Below are 18,001 nucleotides of genomic sequence, written 5' to 3' on the forward strand. Positions count from 1 at the left end.
TGGTCTCTCCACCTGCCAACCACCCTCTTCTCTCAGGCACTGCTGTTCTTGTTCTCCATCCTGAGGAAGGTGGCCTGGGACTACGGGCGGCTGGCCTTGGTGACAGATGCAGACAGGTAAGGCTCCAGAGTCCTGCCTTGGCTCTGCACACACTTACCTTGCTCCACACTCCTCAGGGACAAGAAAGACCCAGCCTTCTTTCATCACCCTGTATTAGGGGCCAGTCCCAGAATGGGTATGGGGGTCATGAAGGTTTAAAATTGAGTTTTGTTCCTGGCCAGTTCCCAGGGACCCTCCCACTTCTGCTAACCCTATCTGTTCTCTGTCCCCAGGCTTTCGCGACAGGAGAGGGACCGAGTGGAACAGGAATAGTATGTGGGGCACCAGCCCCCTCACCCTCACTAAATCAGCTTTCCTTTTCTCTCATGCTTCTCTTTTCTTCCTGCCAAGTTGCTAGTTTCTTTTTGCAGTTTTCTCCTCTGCAGACTCTTGTTTCAGATTAACGCGGGTGGTGTGCTTTGCAGAGCTGGGGGCTCCCCAACTTGTCTCTGCCTCTCTCCTCTGGCTGTCTGCCTGGGAGAAGCCCCTCCCCATACCTAACCTTTGTGGCTCTAGTTGGCTATAATGGAGGGACCGTCCTCCCGGAAATCCACAATAGTCACCCTGTTGGTTGCAGAGACAAGATTGGGTGTCACCGGTGGCTTCCCGTCTCCTAACAGCTAGTTCTTCATATTTCAGGAATCCGTGCTCACCCCTTCTGGAGGCCTGGGGAGGGTGGGGGGCTGCTGTTCAAGGAGCCCTGATTCTGGTCCTGGTGTCACATCATGGTCTCTGTCTATAGAACTGGAGTTAGAGATGCAGCAGTTGCTGGAGTCAAGGAGGGAGGTTAAGGGCCCACCTGGAAGACATCCTCCAGCACCCCTTTACCTCCAACCCTTCTGGGGCTCTCTTACTCTGTCCATTCTTATCGGCTGAAACAGCACCCCCCACAGACCTATGTATCTGTTGCCCCTGCTCGACCCCCACTGGTCAGCCATGGAACTGCAAATCCACTCCTTATTGCAACATTGTGGGGTGGGAGGACAGCAGATGACCAATGATACCCTTCTCCCTTTGTAGCTGTCCTGAGTGATACCCCAGGTCCCTCCGAGGGGAAAGCATATTTAAGGTGGTGTAGGGTACGGGCAGACATCCTCTTTGCTTCAGCCTCTTGCATTTCCTGTGCCTTGTCCAGCCCCTGGAGCCTGGAGTGGGAATCTGCCCACTTCTCCCTGCTTCCCTGGGCACGGACTCACAGGCTCTCTGATCTCTCATCTCCCTACCCCCAGTGTGGCCTCAGCAATGCACGGGGACAGTCACGATCGGTATGAGCGTCTCACATCTGTCTCCAGCTCCGTGGACTTTGACCAAAGAGACAATGTAAGTGCCTCCTCCTGCCAGACTTCTTAGCCACCCCCTCCTCCATGGCTGCCCCCAGCTTCCAGTGACATGGAGAGGGGGCCGAGGGAGTGTGGCCTTCTCAGCCAGGGGGATGCTTGTCTGTGTGCCACAGTATAGCCACTTGGAGCCCGAACCCTCGCTCTATCCTCCATGTCACCTCCAAAGTAGCACAAACTTAACATCTGTGATTCCCAAATCTGTCCACCACAATAGAGTTCTGTGCCTGTCAGTGCCGATTGATCCCCTTTTTCCTCCAGCATGGTTTTAGAGGTACTAAGGAGTCGTCCAGCCTGCCTAGTAAGACATGTGGAATACGTTGTGTGGCATAGGAGCTGATGGCCTCTGGCTGGGGGTGCCATTGTCCTGTATGTGAATTGGAGCTGAGTGGCAGTGGCCTCCAGAGACAAGGCGTGTCCCTGCGAGGTCCCCAGACTCCCTTTCCTGTCAGCTTCCAAAGTGAGACTCCTGGTCAGAACTTACTCCTCAGACCTCAGGCAGCCCTGGTCAGGCTGGCTGGCGCCGGGGCCCAAGGGTGGCAGCAGAAGCCCATCTGCTTCCTGAGTTGACGCACACTGCTAAGACAAAGCGAAGGTGTCACCCGGCCAGCCAGAATGTCCAGATGGTCCCAAGATTCAAGTGACACTGGCAACAGGTAGAGCGACCCTGCCTCTTGGCCGGAGGGCACCTCCCCCACCCTGCTGAAGCCTGGACCCTCTCCTGGTAGGAAGTTGGGGGCGGGTTCTCTGTCCAGCCTCCCCATAGCTCCCTCCTCAGCTGCTGGTCTCTGAAGCCTGGTCTGGGAGGTGGGGGGTTGAGGGTAGTAATCGCAGCTCTAGAGACCCTGAATTTTGGTGCCTCTGGTGCACTAGAAGGTGGGGGCTGGACCTCAGGCAGTATGCCCCCCGCCTTGCCTTTGGCAGTAGTGTGGCCAACTCTTGTTAGCTGCAAGTCTGGAGGTCCCACTTCCCTAGAACCCCGAGCCCCACCCTGTCCCACACAACTACAGGACTTCCTCCTCCAGTTCTACTGCCCTGTTTGGTGTCTGTGGGAACCTGTGGTTCTGAGAATGCAGGCCTCAGGTGGCCCATGATGACATTGGTCCGAACTGCTCCGAAGGCTGGCTCCTTGCCGCTTTCCCTCTCTGGGGATGCGCTAGTTCCTCAGTAGTGGGTGGCTGATTATGAGAATGGGGTGCGAGTCACTTGAGGAGGAGGGGATTTGCCTCGGTGGGTTGGGGGCTCCCACTGACAGTCCTTTGTCCCTCCCAGGGTTTCTGTTCCTGGCTGACAGCCATCTTCAGGATAAAGTAAGTGAACAGTCATCAGGCTCTAACAAAAGAAAAACAGGTGCTTCAGAACCTGTCTTCTCCCTTCCAGAGCCAGAGCCAGCAGCTCTGAGGGCCTAGCGCCCTACTCCAGGAGCCAGGCCTGGGTCCCTACCTCGCTACCCCCTGAGCTGGCCTCACTTCACCCCAGTCTTCTGTGTGCCTCCCAGCTGGGGGGGCCCACTCTACCCACAATGTCCCCTGCCCCTGCCACCTCACAAGAGCAGGGGCTGGAGGCCCCGCCTCAGGCCTCTGAGCAGCCAGCGGGTGGGGACTCAGGCAGGCTGGGAATAGCCAGCAGCAGGCAGGAGCCAGTGCCCAGCAGGCAGAAGTCAGGATCCAGCAGAGTGCGGCAGGCAGGCAGTGAGCACTGAGAGGCAGGAAGCCAGGACAGGTCAGCACCCAGCCCCACGGCCGCCTGCACCGCACTCACCAGCACCCATGGGTGCTGCTCCTTCCTCCTGCCTGCTCTGCCCCTGTCTCTGTCCCTCTTTTCCTCCTGTCACATCCTTTTCTTTTCATTCCTTATTTCCTTCTCTTTTGTCAGCTGTCTTCATTTTATCTCTGCCTTTCTTCTGTCTGTCCCTCTCCTTTCTTCCTTTGAGCCTTTTTTTTTTCTTTCTTCAGTTCTGTTGCCCCTGTTATCCCTTTCCTCTCTCTCTTCCCTTTCCCCTACAACCAATTCCTACTTCCTTCTCTCTCCCGCCTCTCCCACCCACCCACCCCCCAAAAAATAGGGGACCCAGAGGCCCCCTTTTAAGCCCTGTATTGCTGCCAGATCAGCACGGGTACCTGTGGGCTGGGAGTGGGCAGGGCCAGGGCTATGGTGGACCATGTTTCCCTGGTCCTCACCTAACTCCTCTGTCCCCGCCGTGCCTGCAGGGACGATGAGATCCGGGACAAATGTGGGGGCGATGCAGTGCACTACCTGTCCTTCCAGCGGCACATCATCGGGCTGCTGGTGGTTGTGGGCGTCCTCTCTGTAGGCATCGTGCTGCCTGTCAACTTCTCAGGGGACCTGCTGGGTCAGTGAGGGCCAAGGTGGGAGGGCCAGGGAGCAGGGACTGGAAGAGATGTGTCCTGACACCCTCACCCTCTGCTCTCTCTTCCCATCCCCCAGAAAACAATGCCTACAGCTTCGGGAGAACCACCATTGCCAACTTGAAATCAGGGTAAGGTGGGGAAGCTGGCCGCTGTGGCCAGGGTCTGGGTCATGAATGAGCCGGAAAGTTTGGGGAAAGCTGGCCGCAGCTGCAGAGATGGCTGTGGGGCCCTGAGGATTTGTGTTGGAGATGGAAGTAGTAGTTTCCTGACCCAATAAAGCAAAGGAGGGTGCAGCCTCAAACTCAGGGGGGCTGGCTGTGGTCAACGAAAAGACAGTGTGGCCAGTGGATATGGTGTGAAGAAGTGGCCTCTTCAGGACACTTCAGCTGGGGTAGAGCAAACTCAGGGTCTAGAGAGGGTAAAGTATGGGTGTGTCCTGTGTGAGCAGCAGTGCCAGACACTGGTGATAGTGGAGGGACACTGTGCTTGGTTTAATGGACATTGGCAGGTTGGGGTGTCTGTGTTCCCAAATCTCCCCACTGTTCCCCACAGGAACAACCTGCTATGGCTGCACACCTCCTTCGCCTTCCTGTACCTGCTGCTCACCGTCTACAGCATGCGCAGACACACCTCCAAGATGCGTTACAAGGAGGACGATCTGGTAAGGGCGCCCCTTCCACCAGGCCCTCACCTCAGCCCCAGGGGGTGTCACCTCCAGAGTTAGGCCTGCTGCTCCGCAGCTCAGCTGGTTAAGTTACATCCCCCAGCCTTGATGTCCTCATCTGTGAAATGGGATCACATCAGTGATTCCCCGAAGTGGGTGCTGGAAAGCCACTGTGGGTTTTCATGGCCTGAGGATCTGAGAGTCTGCCCCCCTCCAGGGAGCAGGGCAGAGATGGCTCTTGTGCTGGGCTCACTGCCTGATTTCTATTAGAAACTGCCCCCTGCTTTCCCAGGGACCTGGCCCCTCCCTCAGGCCTCCTCCCATCCCTGTCTACCTTTCTCTGCTTACTCCATTCCCCACCCTCTCCCTGCATCCTCCAGCTCCCTTGGAGTGGAACAGGAAGGAAACCCACTCCTCTCTCACCCTAGGTGAAGCGAACTCTCTTCATCAATGGAATCTCCAAATATGCAGAGTCAGAAAAGATCAAGAAACATTTTGAGTGAGTAGCTACTCCTATCCCACCCCCAAATCTTGCAGACTCTTTTTGCCTTCAACTCCAAGAATGCCCTCACTCACCTCCCATGCCGAGATCTGGGGTTGCATTGGGAGTTGGAGGTTAGACTGGGGAAAAATTCTGATCCAGGCTGATACCGCCCTTGGTTGGGTGATCGACCCCTTTGAGAACTGGAGAAACACTAGTAAGACTTGAAAAGTGAGTCTCCTGGACCTCTCCCCTAGCTAGAATGGGGTCATGAGTTCCTGAACCAAGGTCCGTGGGCCCTTTAAGTATGTCCTCAGGAGTGACATTCTGGAGTTTGTGTGCAGACTGCAGTCTGGGAAACCTGGGTTGCACATTCTCCAAGGCTCTTTTCAGCTCTGGGGCTGCTGGGGGAAAGGAAGAGGGATGTCTACCTCTAGGGACCCTGGGTGGCCAGAACAGTCTACATGCAGGATTGGAGATCCTGACATACGTTCATCTATCCATTTAGCAAACTTTCCAAATGCTGTTAGGCATTAGTCACTATACCATCAGGTTCTCAGGAAGTTCACAGGACACAGGTGAACTTTAGGGCTAGTCTAGGATCTGATCGGAAATTTATCTGAGGTCAGTTTGTGGTCAGACTAGTTGCTGGAGGCCTTCCTCAGAGAGACAAAGTTTTAAGTCTCAGCACTATGAATCTATTGTCAGCCAATGCACACTGCTCCCCTCAGCAGTGTATTTTAGCCAGTTGGCCTGTTCTGTTCCCCACTCTGTCTCTGGTGAATCCTCTCACCCTGTCTCCCACCTCTGGCCTAAACACCGCAGATCTTGTATGCATAAATAATTTTTTTTAATCTTTTTTTTTAAAGATTTATTTATTTATGCATACAGAACTGGGGTACAGGCCAGAAGCTCGGGGCAGTGAGAGGCTTCACCAGAGACAGAGCGGGGAGCAAAACAGGCAGATCTACGAAGTACACTGCTGAGGGGAGCAGCGGGCGGGTCAGAAGAGGTCTGCCCCGCCATGTAGTCATCTCTGGGGCAGGTGGGAATTGAACTCATGCGGAAGTGGCTTTAGCTTCTCAGTGCAATGCTTTAACCCGCTGCACCACCAGGGTAGGCAGGCCTTAAATCTTTTAAAAAAAAAAAAAAATTTTGGAGCTGACTAGTGGTCCTGATGAGGAACATTGGTGTGAATCAGGGCTCAGTCAAGTCAGGATCAGGGGTCAGTCTAGTCAAGATCAGGATTTAGTGAGGTCTAGATCCATTGTCAGTTGGCCTGGATCAGAAGTTGGTCATCATCCTGGATCAGATTAGGATTAGGATCTATTGTCTGATGTAGATCAGATTCTGGACCCCTGGGTTATTAAAGAGCAATGAAAAGTTTGTGGTCACCATTAAGAGATGACTACTTGGTCACCAGCTCCCATTTATTGGTCACCTGTGCACCAGGGACAAATAAATTAGAAACAGATCCTGTCCTCATACAATTTATGGGACATCAGTTAAAATGAGATCGTCCTTGGTCAGTTTGAGAGAATGATTTGGGACCCTACCTGGGGTTTAAATTCAGCATTAGGGACAGTCTAGGACAGGATTAAGGATGGGACATGCTCAGAATTAGGGGAGTTGAGGCCCTCCCTGGTGGCATAGTGGGTTAAAATGTAGCAGTATGAAGCTTTCTACAGCCACTGTAGCACAAGTTTGATGCCCAGGCAGGGAGGTGACCCATCTAGTACTGCAGACCTCTCCTGTCTCACCCACTGCTCCCTCAGCAGTGTGTTTCAGTGAATCTGCCTGTTCTGCTCCCCACTCTGTCTCTGGTGAAGCCTCTCACCACCTACACCTCTGGCTTGTACCCTAGGTATAGTATACATGAATAAATAAGTCTTTAAAAAAAAAAAAAACCAAAAAACTAGGGGAATTGGAAGACAGACCAGCAAGTCAGAAAGCCTTTTGTGGTGGGGACCAGGAGACTAGAGATTAGTTGCATGAGAATAAGGGCTCATCCTGCCACAGTGATAAAAGACCCCTCCAAAAAGTAACCTTAAAATGGTTTGAGCAATAGCAGCAGCTGGGAAGACCTGTCACCTCCTAAGAAATGAATATCAAGGACCTCATACCAGATTTAAGTTTCCAAATTCTCAGGGGTTATATAGTCCATCCACATTGCTTTGCTTTCAAACTGTATCTCATGCATCTTCAGCGTCCATCAAAACAATTCTTAGAGGTGGAGCCCCATTTAGATTTGGCATTTGGCTCCAGCAGTAGTGTGTGATCCCAGCAATAAAGGAACTGCTCCTGCACTCAGTCACCAACTTCTACAACCTCGTCAGATGCCAGGTGCCAGGTGCCGGGTGCCAGGTGCCAGGGGCGAGAGTCAGGGACAGCCAGTGGCTGGTCTGTCCCAGCCTGTCAAGGTTGGATCGATCTTAGGTCAGGGCTCATGGGTAAGTCTCAGGTCTGGGCTGTGAGTCAGTTTGCATCAGAGTTCAGGGTTCTGGCCTCAGTCTCTGGCCCGGGTTAGAGGTCAGTCTCAGGTCAGAGGTTTGTCTCAGTATCAGCCTCTGGTTGGTGCTCAACCAGGAATTATTCCGTAGATGCACTGAGGGCCTTTGGGGCCAGTCATGGACAAGGCTCAGCCCTGGGTTCCAGCCAGGTCTTCTGGAAACAGGGTGAAGAGAACAACCTGTGCTGGAAACATTTCTCTCAACTTCAAGACCCAGCCTGGGGCAAGGGTCAGCCCCCAGAGCAGCTTCCCAGCCCCACGCCGGCGGGCGTGTACTCACATCCCAGGCCATCAGCTCTGCTGGCTCACGGACCCTACAGTGCTGGGCCCACTAGGATAAGGGTTTGAGCCTACTTTCTGTAGTCTCAGAAAGAGGGATTTTAAACGGGGGGATGTGTCTTGAAGGTGGGCATGGAAGCTGGGGAGGTGAACAGGCCCTCTGCAGCAGATGATGGTGATTGTGTTTCAGGGAGGCCTACCCCAACTGCACAGTTCTTGAAGCCCGCCCATGCTACAATGTGGCTCGCCTCATGTTCCTCGATGCAGAGAGGTAATGGTGCTGGATGGGAGACACCAAGGGGCCCCCTACTCATTATTGGGGGGATCTTAGCTGCCACACAGGAACCTGGCTCCTCTTCCATGTGTTTCCCAAAAGATTTGATTTTAGTTCAATCCCTGGTGTACCTAGTAATTCCACTCTGGAAAGAGCAAGACTTGGGGGTGCGTGTAGGGGTTATTGCAAAAAGAAAGAGGCCCACCATCCCCACCCACCTAAGGACTTACCCTTCTTCAGTTACAGTGTGAGAAATCTAGGCCAGATAAGAGGAGGAACTTCCGGCCCTCCAGGAATGGCTGGGGAGACCCCTGGCTGGGGACATGTCTGAACCATGTATCCTCAGCCCCACCCATGGGGAGCAAACTAGGTGACCCTGAGCTATCCAGCCTCCCAGGCAGCCCCAGCTGGGCCGTGAGTGACTGGGCGCCTGGGTCTTGCAGGAAGAAGGCTGAGCGGGGAAAGCTGTACTTCACAAACCTCCAGAGCAAGGAGAATGTACCCACCATGATCAACCCCAAGCCCTGTGGCCACCTCTGCTGTTGTGTGGTGCGAGGCTGTGAGCAGGTAGGACCGGGCCTGCCACAGGGGGACCTGTGGCCTCCACTCAGATCTTGGGGGCCCCAGAAACTTGCTGAGAGTTGGCAGGACTTGGAAGGTCCTGGAGAGACATGTCACAGCGGTAATGGGTATACCCCACAGTAGAACCTGTCCCCAAACCCCGGAAACATGTGCATACAAGTAGGCATTGCACATGAACCCCTGAAGGTAAATGGGCCCCCTAGAGGAGGCAAGACCAGGGCTGGGGTAGGAGCAGGGCCCAGCCCTCCCTCCACGGGTTGCCTCCTGATCCTCCACTCTTCAGATTGTTCCTCAGCCCCACAATGGCCAAGTTTTCAAGCCCCGAATCAGGAGCAGTCAGCCAAGGGGATAGTGTTGTGCTGCCTTTACTAGCTCTATGGCTTCCAGAGAGTTTCTTGACTGCTCTGGTCTAGAAGACGGGGTACCTGTATGAGCCCTGTAGGGGGGTCGTGCAGCCGAGTCACACTGGCAACTTAGAGCCGCGGCAGGGCTGCCCTGAGCCCCGGGAGCTGCGAGCGCCAGCCCGGCTCTCCGGCCAGAGCCCCATGTCGCCTGTCCGGCAGGTGGAGGCCATTGAGTACTACACAAAGCTGGAGCAGAAGCTGAAGGAGGACTACAAGCGGGAGAAGGAGAAGGTGAACGAGAAGCCTCTCGGCATGGCCTTCGTCACTTTCCACAATGAGACCATCACCGCCATGTGAGTCCCCCCAGGCCTGCTCACCCTGGCCTGTCCCCCAGTGACCCGCTGGGGCTCCTAGTTCCCAGCCAGCCTTCGGCACTGGGGTCCCTGGTGACTGTGCCACAGTAACCGGTGCCTGTCCCACCAGCATCCTGAAGGACTTCAACGTGTGTAAGTGCCAGGGCTGTGCCTGCCGTGGGGAGCCGCGTGCCTCATCCTGCAGTGAGTCTCTGCACATCTCCAACTGGACCGTGTCCTACGCCCCTGACCCCCAGAACATCTACTGGTGAATAATGGGGGTGGCGGAGGCTTCATGGGGTCCCGGTGGGCTCCAGTGAGGTGGGGGAAGGTCCTAAGTGTCATGGGACCACTGACGTGTCCCTGGAGTGACCCCCTTCCCTGCCTTCCCAGGGAGCACCTCTCCATCCGAGGCTTCATCTGGTGGCTGCGCTGCCTGGTCATCAACGTGGTCCTCTTCATCCTCCTCTTCTTCCTCACCACCCCGGCCATCATTATCACTACCATGGACAAGTTCAATGTCACCAAGCCTGTGGAGTACCTCAACGTGAGATGCCTCTCCCACCATGCTGTCACATGACACAGATGCCAGGCCCCATCGCCCCTGCCCAGTCTGGCTCCTCTTCTCCGCAGCTGGGCCCTGCCAGGATGTGCCCACACAGCCGCAGGCCGCAGGCCCCTCTGTACTGCCCTCGGGCTCTCTGCCACGTTCCTCTAGGAGAGGCCTCCGTAACTGCCCATGTGATCTCAAATTAAGTTCCTTCTTCTCACCCCTCAGTTTCTCGAGTAGAAACATGAAAGGCTCAGACCAGGTCATTGGCTTCCAAACTTAGACTCTGCTGCCTTTATTGAAAGGCCTCTCACATGAAACCCATGGTGGGAAAACATGGCTGCTGAGAGGAGGCAGGGTGGGAGTCATGTCCGCTGGTCTCCCCTTGCCACTCCTGCCACATGCACAGCATACCTCCTGGGAACCTGTAAGCTCAAAGGGAGACAGTGTGAAAGTCAGGGAGTGATAATAGCATGACTGCCTGGGTTCAAATCCTACCCCACTGCTTTGCTTACCGGCTGGGTAAGCTATTAAATGTCTTTCTGCCTCAGTTTGTTCATCTGTAAGATGGGTCAACATATCTTGTGAGGACTCGCTCAGGTAGAGTAGATGACCAGTGCTTCACATATAGTAGCTGTCCAGCAAGTGCTAACTACTAACATTACTCAAATATATGTACCTATAGCCCTGGCCCTCCAGATGTTCTGACAGGGCCCTGGGCTCATGAAGGAAGAAGCAGGTAGGCAAAGTCACGTGGGCCACTGGCCTGCCCCCACCTGGCACATACCTCTTTTCCCTGCTGCAGAATCCCATCATCACCCAGTTCTTCCCCACACTGCTGCTGTGGTGCTTCTCAGCCCTGCTCCCCACCATCGTCTACTACTCTGCCTTCTTTGAAGCTCACTGGACACGGTGAGACAGCACAGCAGCCTCTCCCAGGTGTACCCCTCCTTCTTGGGCAGCCTGCGACCTTCAGGCTTCCTGCCAGAAAGTGGCCAGCATCCTCCCTCGGGAAGGCCCCCTTCCCAGGAAACCATCTGGGATGCTGCGCTGGCGGGGGAGCAGGTGTGATGCTGGCTCCCCTGACCCCTGCCACTGCTCCTGCCGTAGCTCCGGGGAGAACAGGACCACCATGCACAAGTGCTACACTTTCCTCATCTTCATGGTGCTGCTCCTGCCCTCGCTGGGACTGAGCAGGTGAGTTTGGGCGGAAGCTGGGGGTGGGATTATAGAATGCCAGTAGTGGGGGGGAAAGTTCAGACTCCCACCTCCCTGCTGAGCCGGGCATAAAGCTGACTCACTGCCCCATGGAGGGGTAAGGGAGGTGGTTCCCAGAGGCTTGCATGTGGGACTTCCCTTCCCCTGGTACTTTGGGCCGTTCCAGCCCCCACCACTCCTCTCTTTCCTCCAGCCTGGACCTCTTCTTCCGCTGGCTCTTTGACAAGAAATTCTTGGCTGAGGCGACTATTCGGTTTGAGTGAGTGAAGGGGCCCTAGGAAAGGACCCTGCGGCAGGGTGACTATGCCTGCGACACTGCCAGCCCCCAATGGGACCCTGCGATTGGCTTCCACCCCTCTGGCAGGAGGAGGGAGGAGCTCAGTGCCAAAGTTTTCATCTGTGGGTCTCGGGTATATGTGCGGGAAAGGTCTGGGTTGGGCTCTCTCTCTGCGAACCTCTCTGGATTCTGTGGTCACCCTCAGGGTTTATTTGGGCTTGGGGGCCCACTGGAGTGGAGTGGGGGGGGGTCAGTGGGAGGCTCTAAAGTGGGAGTCTGGAGTTCCATTTGGGAGGCTTGAGTGGTGTCTAAGTGGGGCTTTGGGAGTGATTTGGGGACTCCTTAAAGTATCCCTGAAGGTCTCTAGAGCCCTCACTTTCAAGTATCTATAGAAGCCTCTTGGGATATCTCTGAGGGACTTCAGGCTGTTCTGGGGCTCAAGCTGGGACTGTAGCGCCTTATCAAATACCTGCTCTGGGACCTATGAATGTGTCTTGCGGGGGCGTGAGGGGGGGCGAAGCGGGCACAGACCATAGCTATATATAGGGAAACAAGCCCTGGCATCTGTCTCTAAGCCTTCTGGGGTATTCATGCTTGGGGTGACATGCATTGACCAAGGCTCTCGGTCTCACCCCTCTGCAAATCCCTGGGGAGGGTCTCTGGAAGTTTTGCTCTGGAGGGGCTCATATTCTGGGAACAGCTCTGGGTTAAGGTCTAAAGGGCCTTCTGGGTGTCCCTGGAACTCACACCCCTGGGGGGGTCTTTGGGGTCTCACAGGGTTTGCCTCTGGAGATCTTGGGCAATCATATCCTGGTAGCTTAGGGGTCTTGAGTACTCTTCCCTGATGTTTTAGGGGGCACAAACTTTGAGGGGTGTCTCGGGCTTACATTCTCAGTTGTGTCCACTCGCATTGATATCTGGGCTTACTTCGGAGGTGTCTGCCGACACTCTGGAGTCTGCCTGTGGCGTTCACACTGAGGGCACTGGGACACCGGCTCTTGAGGGCTGAGTTGGGATGCCCAAATGGAAGAAGGCTCGTTGGGGTTGAAGGTGTGTGCAATCAGCCGGTAGTAGGCAGGTGGCCCCTGGGCCCCCCAAGGGTACAGTACTGGAGCAGCTGGTGCCCGCAGGTGCGTGTTCCTGCCCGACAACGGCGCCTTCTTCGTGAACTACGTCATTGCCTCAGCCTTTATCGGCAACGCCATGGACCTGCTGCGCATCCCGGGCCTGCTCATGTACATGATCCGGCTCTGCCTGGCGCGCTCAGCCGCCGAGAGGCGCAACGTGAAGCGGGTACGGCCTAGCGGGCCGCAGCAGTCGCACAGCGCCCCCTGGTGGGGCCACTCAGAAACAGCGGCTAGAGAGTGGGAGCACAAAGGTGCTGGGGTTGCTTGGAGTGTAGTTGGTGGGCTGGCGGAGCAGCGTTGGTGGCCCTGAGTTATCCCCTTCCCTTGTAGGGCACATTTTTCCCATGTGTACAGCAGTGGTGCAGCATAGAAAGCCAGTTCTGACAGTCTAGCATCCTCTGATGGGAGCTGGGGGAGGTCTGGGTCCCTAGACCTAGGGTTCCTTAGTGAGTCCTAACCCCACGTGAGCGCTGTGGGCACCCCATTCCCATGTCCACCCTCCTGGTCTCCCCTGACACCCCGCCTGCCAGCCCCTGGTCCCTTAAAGGTCCTTCCCTATGCACTTGTCACTACCTGCCTGCCCTCCCATCTTGGCCACAGCCCCTCTCTCCATCTGCTTTGCCCTGCCCTGGATGCCCGGTTCCTTTTCCCAGGGCTTCCTTCCTGGGCCCTCCCACCTGCCTGTGCCCCTGCGGTCTGCCCCTCCCCTCCCTGAGCCACCCTCCTGCCCATCTCCCCCCCAGCATCAGGCCTACGAGTTCCAGTTTGGCGCAGCCTACGCCTGGATGATGTGCGTCTTCACGGTGGTCATGACCTACAGTATCACCTGCCCCATCATCGTGCCCTTCGGTAGGCACCGCCGCGCCGGGACCTGGGCCCTGCTCGGGGGGACCCAGGACCTCACTCGCTCCACTCCAGTAAGGCAGGCCACCCCGAGTGGACAGGGCCCTGGCTGGGAGACCGGCCCCTCAGGCCTCCCGCCCGGTCCCTGGCTCAGTCTGGGGCCCGGCCAGGGGGGAGGAGGGGAAAGCCATCGCAGCTCAGGCCAGGCCCAGTGGTGTGCTGGGCCCTTGGGCAGCCATGCTCGCCCATACCAGTGGCTTCACCCAGCAGATATGCTTGAACATGCATCACACGCCCACTGAGATGTCCACACGCCTACAGCATCCATGGACACACGGGTGCACTGCCCTGTCAACTCAAGCAAGGCCCTTGGACTCCAGGGTGGGGTTGGGGGCAAGGCCCCCAAGCTGAACAGTGTGACTTGGGCAGGTCCTTCTTCCTTCTCAAGAAATTAGCAAAGTTTCTTTTCAGCTGTCCCCCCACCAGTGGCCTCTTCTCTTCTCCTTGCTAACATCCTAACCCTTTAACCACCCTCCCTGGTTATTGAAAGCTCCCACCTCCCAAACTAACCTCCTTGTCCTCATTCAAAAGTTCCAAGTCCCTCAGCCTCTAGGAAAATAGAACTCACCAACTAACATCTCTTTAGGGGCAGGGACGCAGGAAATGACGTAGGTCTTAAAAGGATGCTTGTTGGTCCAAACGAATGGATTTCTGAAGTTCCTAGCGAGGGGCTGTTCCTAGTGAGAATGAAGAGGCTCTGAGGCAGAGGTTGCGGCTCCACGACCCTGCTCGGGGCGGGCGGGAGGAGGGAGGCCAGCCCTGCAGCCACCTCAGGCGGACCAGGACCGCCGTGATGGACACGCAAAGGTGCCGAGGTCAGGGCCCATGTGGCTTCCCCCAGGGCTCATGTACATGCTGCTGAAGCACCTGGTAGACAGGTACAATCTCTACTACGCCTACCTGCCGGCCAAGCTGGACAAGAAGATCCACTCCGGGGCTGTGAACCAGGTGGTGGCTGCACCCATCCTCTGCCTCTTCTGGCTGCTCTTCTTCTCCACCATGCGCACGGGTGAGAGCCGCGCTCCCGGGGAGCTGGGGTGAGGGTGGAGGGGCCTCCTTCCAGAGGCAGACAGGGCTCACAGGTGCGGGGCCTGGGAGAGGCCAAGGCAAGGCCACAGCACGTGGGACCATGGGCATGCACCGGAAGGTAGCATGAGTGGTGGGGTGGCCCCTGGGAGGGGCTCAGAGGAGAGGTAGCAGCCCCATTCTTTGCCCCCCCACACCAGGGTTCCTAGCCCCCACGTCCATGTTCACATTCGTGGTCCTGGTCATCACCATCGTCATCTGTCTCTGCCACGTCTGCTTCGGACACTTCAAATACCTCAGTGCCCACAATTACAAGGTGTGGGGCTGGGGGGTGGCTGAGGGCAGAAGCTTGAGAGGGGCTGGGGGCAAAGGGATGGTTGGGAACTGAAGGCCAATGTGTGGGGTCATGATGGTGGCTGAGGGCAAGGGCATTTCTCCCACTCCCTGACTCATTCTGGGCCCCTCAAGATTGAGCACACGGAGACAGATACCGTGAACTCCAGAAGCAATGGACGGCCCCCCACTGCTGCTGCTGTCCCCAAATCTGCGGTAAGTGCCCCTAATCCATGGCCAGAGGCAGGGAGGTGCTTCTGCTGAGATTATCCCGAGACCCCATGTCCCATCTAGAAAGCGAAGGGGGAGGCAGGGATCAGGGAAGGCAGCACTCTGCCTCCCTTGAGGAGCCTCGCCTCTTCCCGAAAGGAGTGCCACCCGCCAGTCCCCTGCAGGCCGGTGTGTCCCCACCCCTCCCTCATTACAGGGCCAGCTGCTCACGCTCACCCCCTGTCTCTCTCTCCTTGCAGAAATACATCGCTCAGGTGCTGCAGGACTCAGAGGTGGACGGGGATGGGGATGGGGGTCCTGGGAGCTCAGGGGACGAGCCCCCATCATCCTCGTCCCAAGATGAGGAGCTACTAATGCCTCCTGATGGCCTCACGGACACAGACTTCCAGTCTTGCGAGGACAGCCTCATAGAGAATGAAATTCACCAGTAAGGGGAGGGGGGGCCCTGGAGGCCACACCCTGCCCCACCCCACCCCCACCCCCCACGGACACTAAACTGCTAATAATTTATTAGATCTAAAGCCCCTTCCTCCTCCCCTTTCTCCCCAGCCCCTGCTTTCATTAAGGTATTTAAACCTGGGGATTTCACTGCTCTCCCCCGCAATGGAGGGAGGGAGGGAACCCCCCCCAGCCTCAGTGAGGAGAGCCCCGAGCCGGCCCCGGGGCAAAGAGGGGTGTGGATAGGGTTCCCCCAGATCAATGCCCCCAGGCTAGTAATGAGGTCAGGAAATGGTTAATGAGAGCCAAGAGGGGTACCTGGTGCCATGGCTGGAGACCTGGGGGGGCAGGTAAATCAGGGTCTGCCCCCCCCAGTTCTTTCCTCCCCCCAATGCCCCCCTGGGATCTGGTACTCCAGGGAAGTGGAGCCCCCGGCCATGAGTAGAGAGGGGGTACTAGTACGAGGAAGAGTCAGGCCCTGAGTTGGGGGGTGGTGACCTGGGGGGTGGACATGGCTGACACTGGAAAAATGGGGTTTTGCACTGTTTTTTTTTTTTTTTCCTTTAAAATAAAAATGAAAAGAAAAGCTCTCAGGTGATGTCTAACTTGTGCTGCTGCTGAGCTGGACACCAAGGTCCGGGCCAGCCACCCTCTGGCTGTGTGGAGGACCTGTTCAGAGTTACCATGTGACCCTGGGCAAGAGACTCCCGGACAGCGCACGGGGCCTTCATTTCTGCACAGGGTGAGCAGAGTGGTGGGAGGGGCTGCAGCGGCCCATCAGCTCTGCCACCATGCCTGCCCTGAGGAATTGTGGGGCCGCTCTCCCTGACAGCCACGTAGAGGGGACAGAGATTTAAGGCAGCAAGTAGCAAAGCCACAGGTACACCCTGGTGCAGGAAGAGGGCCTTTTGGAGGGAGATCCCAGGACGATGCTTCCAGAAAAGGGCTCTTAGTGGCAGCCCTGGAGGGGGAAAGGCAAGGAAATGGGGCCATCAGTCACCAGGTGAAACGCTGTCAGCATTACTTGTTGACGTTGCTACATTTTATTGAGTGACTATTATGTATCAGGAATTTTGCTAAGCAAATGACCTGCTTTGAAATGTCTGTGCCTCAGAAGGCCGCTCTCAGGTCAGGCATGAGTTTGCTGTTTGCTGTGAGGGTTGCCATGAGATAACAGATAAGCGCTCACTCAGCCTGGCGCCCAGCACACAGCAACACCTAATCACTATCATTAATTCTGTAACTGCAACCATAATTAATACTGTGATGGCGCATAACTAGTAGTACCTACAAAGCAGGTGTGGTTTGCCTCTTGTTGGAAGAGGACAGACACTCGGGGGGCGATGGGGCTTGCCCATGGACACAGGCCAACAAGGGATCTTGGGACGACCCTGTTGAGCATCTCAGTGAGTTGCTGGCCCATCTGTCCCTCCCCAGGAATGCCCAAGGCTCTCCCCCAAAGTCCCCTCCCACCCCTCCAGTCAAATATTACTCAACTTCTAAGGCCCAGCTCAATCTACCATCTCTGAGGGATTTCCTGTGACTGCTAACTCCCACCGGCCTGAGGCCCACAGAGCCATAGCTGGGTCCTGCTCTCACCAGTCCCCCCATGCAACCTGGGAAAGCCACCTCTCCTCACTGGGCCTGTTTTCCTCAACAATAAAGTCAACCTGGTGGCACAACAGGTTAAAGCGCAGCACTATGAAGCTGGCCACAGCTGCTTCAGCACAAGTTCACAAGTTCGATCCCCAGACAGGGAGGTGACCCACATGGTGCAGCAGACTTCTCATTGCTCCCCTCAGCAGTGTATTTCAATCCATCTGCCTGTTTGGCTCCCTACTCTGTCTCTGGTGAATCTTCTCGCCCCCCTGCAACTCTGGCCTGTACCCCACTTCTGAGTGCATAAATCTTAAAAAATAAAATGAACAGCATGACCCAGTGACCTCTGAGACACCAGAGCATCATCCTGCCCACCCACCAGCCACCTGCAGAATCCAAATTGAGTCAAGGAACTCCAGAGGGAGAAAGATCTCAAGGAGGAAGAGCGAAGAGAATAAAACAGCTACCACAGAGACCTGCAGACCAGCAACCAGACACCAACAGGGGGCAGCAAACAGCAAGGGGTAGAGAAGCCACCTGCACCAGTGCTCCCAGGTGGCCGGCTGTAGGCAGACAGGGTAAGAGAGGCCCAGACACAGGAAAGATCAGGGCCAGAGCCTTTGGTCCATGCTGAGGCTTCTACTTGTCCCAATATCTGCAGTCCTGGGATCTGTGGGCTCCCAGGTAGAAGCCCCCCAAATAGGGGAGGGAGCACGCAAGGGTGGGGGGAGTAGAGTGTTAGTTCAAGGGCAGGTAGAAATCAGATGTGAATTTCAAGAAGCACAAAGAACTGGCCCAAAGGCCCCAAATAACTGTCCAGCTTGAATGCTCTACCAGACCCTCCTGAGTGCAGACCCTGAACTGGGCCAAGCTTGAGCATTGGCTGAGACCTAGAGGAGCCTGAGTTAGGCAGCAGCTCAACCCCTTGCCAGCAAGCATGACGTACATGGTGGGGCTGGAGGGAATCACAGGGTGTTACGTGTGGGAGCCCAGAGGCAGGTCATT

The 18,001-nt window shown here is 56.1% G+C and overlaps 1 protein-coding gene across 2 annotated transcripts in view; it reads left to right on the plus strand.

Moving 5' to 3' along the window:
- TMEM63B (transmembrane protein 63B) overlaps window positions 1-15,988 on the plus strand; it is a 22,141-nt gene extending 6,153 nt beyond the window's left edge. Inside the window, exons 3-24 of one of the 2 annotated variants that reach the window (XM_004673528.2) lie at window positions 37-116; window positions 333-371; window positions 1,329-1,419; window positions 2,709-2,746; window positions 3,647-3,789; window positions 3,885-3,936; window positions 4,361-4,469; window positions 4,901-4,971; window positions 7,932-8,012; window positions 8,459-8,582; window positions 9,161-9,294; window positions 9,425-9,562; window positions 9,688-9,841; window positions 10,650-10,756; window positions 10,955-11,041; window positions 11,256-11,321; window positions 12,470-12,632; window positions 13,210-13,315; window positions 14,211-14,378; window positions 14,596-14,711; window positions 14,864-14,944; window positions 15,199-15,988. In XM_004673528.2, coding sequence (XP_004673585.1) covers window positions 37-116; window positions 333-371; window positions 1,329-1,419; window positions 2,709-2,746; window positions 3,647-3,789; window positions 3,885-3,936; window positions 4,361-4,469; window positions 4,901-4,971; window positions 7,932-8,012; window positions 8,459-8,582; window positions 9,161-9,294; window positions 9,425-9,562; window positions 9,688-9,841; window positions 10,650-10,756; window positions 10,955-11,041; window positions 11,256-11,321; window positions 12,470-12,632; window positions 13,210-13,315; window positions 14,211-14,378; window positions 14,596-14,711; window positions 14,864-14,944; window positions 15,199-15,390 — 2,340 coding nt within the window. In that variant the 3' untranslated portion in view covers window positions 15,391-15,988. The remainder of the gene's footprint in view (window positions 1-36; window positions 117-332; window positions 372-1,328; window positions 1,420-2,708; window positions 2,747-3,646; window positions 3,790-3,884; window positions 3,937-4,360; window positions 4,470-4,900; window positions 4,972-7,931; window positions 8,013-8,458; window positions 8,583-9,160; window positions 9,295-9,424; window positions 9,563-9,687; window positions 9,842-10,649; window positions 10,757-10,954; window positions 11,042-11,255; window positions 11,322-12,469; window positions 12,633-13,209; window positions 13,316-14,210; window positions 14,379-14,595; window positions 14,712-14,863; window positions 14,945-15,198) is intronic. The other variant, XM_012721570.1, reaches the window with a different exon arrangement.
- The last annotated feature ends 2,013 nt before the right edge of the window (window positions 15,989-18,001 follow it).

The sequence above is a fragment of the Condylura cristata genome, unplaced genomic scaffold (assembly GCF_000260355.1).
Source record: "Condylura cristata isolate star-nosed mole 26May11 unplaced genomic scaffold, ConCri1.0 scaffold00001, whole genome shotgun sequence".
NCBI lineage: Eukaryota > Metazoa > Chordata > Mammalia > Eulipotyphla > Talpidae > Condylura > Condylura cristata.